The sequence below is a fragment of the Oryzias melastigma genome, linkage group LG20 (genome assembly GCF_002922805.2).
Source record: "Oryzias melastigma strain HK-1 linkage group LG20, ASM292280v2, whole genome shotgun sequence".
Lineage (NCBI taxonomy): Eukaryota > Metazoa > Chordata > Actinopteri > Beloniformes > Adrianichthyidae > Oryzias > Oryzias melastigma.
The window spans coordinates 12,856,608-12,861,702 of record NC_050531.1 but is presented as its reverse complement, the minus strand read 5'-3'; the positions used below and the strand labels follow the sequence as shown (position 1 = coordinate 12,861,702).

At 39.8% G+C, this 5,095-nt stretch overlaps 1 protein-coding gene across 7 annotated transcripts in view; it reads left to right on the top strand.

Moving 5' to 3' along the window:
* Positions 1-5,095, top strand: part of relch (RAB11 binding and LisH domain, coiled-coil and HEAT repeat containing) — a 30,155-nt gene that overhangs the window by 21,191 nt on the left and 3,869 nt on the right. For 4 of the 7 annotated variants that reach the window (XM_024279802.2, XM_024279800.2, XM_024279798.2 and 1 more), the window contains 4 exons: positions 90-172; positions 2,347-2,410; positions 2,486-2,624; positions 2,704-2,820. In XM_024279802.2, the coding sequence (XP_024135570.1) occupies positions 90-172; positions 2,347-2,410; positions 2,486-2,624; positions 2,704-2,820 (403 nt within the window). Of the gene's footprint in view, positions 1-89; positions 173-808; positions 892-2,346; positions 2,411-2,485; positions 2,625-2,703; positions 2,821-5,095 lie in introns of those variants that run through there. The other 3 variants (XM_024279799.2, XM_024279797.2, XR_002920078.2) reach the window with 2 other exon arrangements.

Genomic DNA, 5,095 nt, shown 5'->3' with positions numbered 1-5,095 from the left:
TGTCCGTTGGCGGTGTTGCTCGCTCTTGTCCCCCTCCCCCCTCGCCACACCTCTGTGACATCACGGCTGGCTCTGTCCAATCCGATCAGCTGCTGGTGAAGGGGGTGAATGAGACGCTGGTTGCTCAGAGAGTGGTGCCGGCTCTCATCACACTGTCCTCCGACCCTGAAATGTAAGTGGAACAACAACAGCAGCTACGAACCGCGCCGCGTCTCTCCCCCCCTTCTCTGTGCTGCTTGAGAACTATCACACTAGAACAAGCCTGAACCTGTGAGGAGCAATTTCAGTGCGTTAGTAATCCTGACACTAATATGATAAGTTTCCGGTTTTTATGCGATCTAATAGTTATTTTTATTCCACTGGTTTGTTTGGCTCCCACTTGGGTTAGGCTGTGCTAGAGTGATTCTTCTGCACAACCACCGGTCACACTAACACCTGCACATGTCTGCATGGTCGATCTAACTCATGCCAGCCTTCATCGCTCCAACAGTCCTCTTCCAGATGAATCGGTGTGCTTCTCCCTCATCTTGACAATCCCTGCATGAATATCTGTGACCCAACCTCTCCTCCTCTTCCTCCCCCTCACCCTTCCTCGTTGAAGCAGGGCCATTCCTCACAGACACATCAACTAGTGGCCAATTACCTCATCTCTGTTTATTCTGCCACTCTATTTTTCTTTCTTTCTTTCTCTGCGTCTCTTCTTTGTTATCCCCTCAATCTGCCTCTCAATTTTCACCTGCCCCCCCTCCCTCCTTCGTCTCCCACCATACCCCTCCCACTCTCATCCTGCTGTGTGGTGGGTTTGCAGTTGGTTCTCCGAGGCATGAGCGAAGCATTAATAGATCGCCGGGCGGCACCAGCCCTTATAACACTGTGCAGTGGGCCTGAATTGTGAGTCAAACGACACAAGAATTTGTCTGAAAACGTTGTGATTTCTGAGCTGTGTCAAACTCTGCCTGATGAACTCAGTTGTGGCATCGAATGCCACAAATACAATGACAAAAACATGCATTTATTTAGGCTGTCAAAACTGAACGGAAAATCATTTTTCAAATCATGTCTTTTAAGCGATTTAAGCAAAATAAAAATAGGTCAAAATTCTGTAAATTAGGTTTTACATTTATTTTTTGTTAAATCAAGTTGACTTTTGCACTACATTTTTAATAAAGGTTTGGCTCCTTCTTATGGTGCAAAAATGTTTTAATCATGAACATGTAAAGCTCAACAATGTTCCTCTTTTAGATTCCGTTTATAAAGTTGACTAAGATGCATTTTTGAACTTCCAATTTTTGATCCAAACATAAATATGTATTAAACAGGAGATTCTAATGTAAATCTCATCACCACTTTCTTGTTTTTGTTATAATCAGTTGTCTTCAGATTTAAGATCTGAATTTATTTTCCATTTATATCATCAGTTTTTGAATTAATAAAACTTGCGTCTTTTCTGCTGCATTTAGCACCACGTCTGTTTATATGCTTTTAGTAATCCACCACAATCAGTCGCATCCATTTGAAGTGAAAAATAAAAATTCAAAACACTTTTGCATGTTTTCTTTGGTGTGTTCCTAAAGTTAAAAACAATAATATATAATTTATTCGTACAGCCCCAGAAATATTTTATAATACTAACTGATGTGACACCTTAATCACAAAAAGAGAGAAAAAGAAGGTTTAAATTTGATCAATCTGGGATTTAATACCCTGATAATTTCACATGACAAAAAAATAAAGTACTGTAGACTATAATAATAATAATAATAATAATGTATTTTGTAACAAAATCAAAACTTTTGTTGCTTCAGCGTTCCTCTGATTTATACATTCTTGCATTGAAGATTGTTCTAACATTGTTTTAATATCCCATTATTCTAATTTAGTTACATGTTTCTAACAAAATAACCCTGGATGCTTTTTACTAACTATACAGTATTAACAAGTTCAGTTTTTAACTACATTTTTGCTCTAGAATAGAATTTTAAAAAAGTCCAAACCAAAGTCCTCCATCTTTTCTGGGTTATAATAAAGGTTACTTATTAATAATCTAAGCCTGTGAATCAGATTTTGCTTGTCATTTGAAAGCATCAAAGATCCTGGGAAAAGCCTGTCTATTCCTCTGTATTGATGATAAACCCAATAGTTATCTGAGTTGTCTGTAATGTCGTTCAAACATAAAAGGGATGATTGCAACATTTTAAAACATACAAAGTATGTGTTTCTTTTTCTCCCGCGAGTAATTGATTCATTGTGTTCAAAGACACGCTATGAAGAATGTGGAAAGTACCTTAAAGATGAATACAATGTAATAGACGGTCAAAGTGACGACTGCTTTCCTGCTGTTTTTAGTTCGGTAAGGATCTCCACTATTCCGGCTTTTGGCACCATCATGGAGACAGTCACACAGAAAGAGGTATATAAATAAAACACACCTGAGATCACCTCTGCATGCACTTCATTCAGTCATTTAATCCTCATGTGTGTGTAGCTGCAGGAGCGAGTAAAAATGCAGCTGGCATCCTTCCTGGAAGACCCCCAGTACCAAGACCAGCACTCTTTGCACATAGAGATCATCCGGACGTTCGGGAGAGTTGGACCAAACGCAGAGCCGCGCTTCAGAGATGAGTGTAAGTTAGCTAGAAAACTATTGAAATCACAATGTTTTGCCATAGTTTTAATGCAAATATGTTTTCTGCATCCTCGTAGTCGTGCTCCCACACCTTCATAAGCTCGCGCTCGCTAACAACAGCCATACGGTGGAAAGCAAGAGAATTGACATCGCCACCCAGCTGTTTGAGGCCTACAGCGCCCTGTCCTGCTGCTGTATCCTTCTGTCAACTGTGAAATATGAGAGCCTGCCTAATAATTTCACTTTAATTCCAACTTTGTTTATATTTACAGATTTAAATGCCAAAAGAAAATATAAGGTCAACTCTCTCACACTCTAATGTGTTTCCTGAGGATTTACTAAAGTATGTGTCACTGCTGGGTATGATCCAGTGTTGCTTATCATAATAATGAGTCACTGTCAGATTCTTCAGTGCTTTTGGTTCACTGCTATGAGTTTAACTGTCTTGTTTTATTTCAGAGTAAGCTCCACTGTGTGCATTGGCATAGCTTACCTTTTATTTGGCACAAGAAGACGCGAAAAAAATAGATTTCTTCCAATTTTGAGAAGTAATTACAGGTTTGTCAGAGCAAAGGAAAGGATAAGAGCAGGAGGATCTTGACCCGGTTAGATCTTCTGCTCCATCTCTGCCCCTCTTCTCTCTACTTTGCTTTCCCTCAGTCAGCTGTGCCCCACCCAGGTCTAGCATGCACACACGGATGAAGGATAGTTGGGTTTGAGGTTCATTCCTGTGGATTTTTGTCAGGCTGTCATTTTACAGGCAACAGTGTCCAGGATGTATAGCTCCAACCTCAAGAGTTTTACCTCCCACTGCAGTTTTTTTCTTGCAATCAGTATGACAAGCTGTACATTCCCACCTCTAAAAATATGTTTTTTTTTTTTCCTTGAATGTCCCATCGGTTTTAAAATGTGGCAAAGCACAAGCAGTTGTGGACAAGGTGGCAACCATTTTTCAGTCTGACCACTCCCACATGAGCTATTTTTAGTGGTAAACTTGTCCCTCCAATCTATAGGGTCTTTAATGAAGGGTATTTAGACAACTGTCCTGGTTATACTTTATCCTAAAAGCTCACACATTGTCTCATCTCAGAATTTTTTATTTCTATTATTACACGTTATCTTGCTTCTTTATCAACACTGACCAAAAACACATTTCGTGTTTGGTTTTCCCACACTCCTCTGCTACAAGTGTCAATAGTTGAAACAGAAAGAGAAAGAAGCTTTAACAGCTGAGCTGTAGAGTTTAGGGACACCTGTCGGTGTGTCATCGGCAATCAGCTCCAAGTGAAGCCACTTTGTTGCCACTTCCAACCACAGCCCCCAAACATGGTAGTCATAAACTAGATTAGGAGGGTGTGGCCAATTTGGACTTGCTTCTAAACCAACCTGATGAAGATATTAGAAATCTGTTTTTTAAGGTAGGGTCCAAAAATGTGTGTTTTTGTTGACTGTGAAGCCTCTGTTGTTCTATTACGCTTTGGATGATGACCAATTAGTCTTTCTAGTATACATAGTATTCCCAACTGAGAGCTGTAAAGCTGAACCTGTATGATGTGGAAGATACTAGTCGTGCGACATTTTTTGGGGGTTTTACCCTCTAATCAACACACATGGGAGCCTGAGCTTACACTGGCTTCAGTGGCAATTTAGTCATCACGACCTTGGAGATAGTCAGAGCTCTGCAAACAGAAACTAGAAGCTCAGAGAAACAACTCCAGAGTGATTAAGACTGCAGCAAAGTAAAAAAATCTCTGAGGATTAACTTTTATCTGTTATTATTGCGAACAACCTGGACATAAAGCTTCTGTTTGTTCTCTGAAGAAACCTAAACTGTCTGGTTTTTGCTGTGTACCTCAGAGAGTCACAACATTTAACTTCATCCAGTGTCTGTTAATGGAATTCTGATCTACTGGACAGTACCAGTCCTGGTCTTTGGTTAAAAAAAAAAAAATATATGGTATTTACCAGAAGATGACCTTCAGTAATAAAATAAAACTTGACGTTGAACATGTTCTTGGGGACTGTAAGGTGCTGTTGGAGTAACCGTTGGTGTCACGGATCAGACTTTCTTCTTGGAAGTTGCAGCATTGGAAAACATGCTGGTGGATTGCATTCTGTGCAGGGATTTCCCTCTTTAGTGAGATTGACTTGGGAGAAAGAAAAAAAGCCATTGTTTGTGCTGCAGTTACAAGGTCTCAGACTAGAAGTGGTATAGAGGCTCCTTCCTGAACTTGGTGATGATCCTTGTCAGAGGGACTATAAAGGCTTTTATGGATTTCTAGGAGTTTGGGGACAAGTGATATCAGTCATCTGCAGTTCAGCTTTTTGTATAATCAAGTATAAACTGACTGATAATATAGCAATAGATACAAACTGCATTTTTGAAAATGTTTTGTATGTCATCCAGGAAGCAGGAAATCAGTCAGTATTTCCCACTTGATCTAAACCTTTAGTTGTGTACCTGTTCCT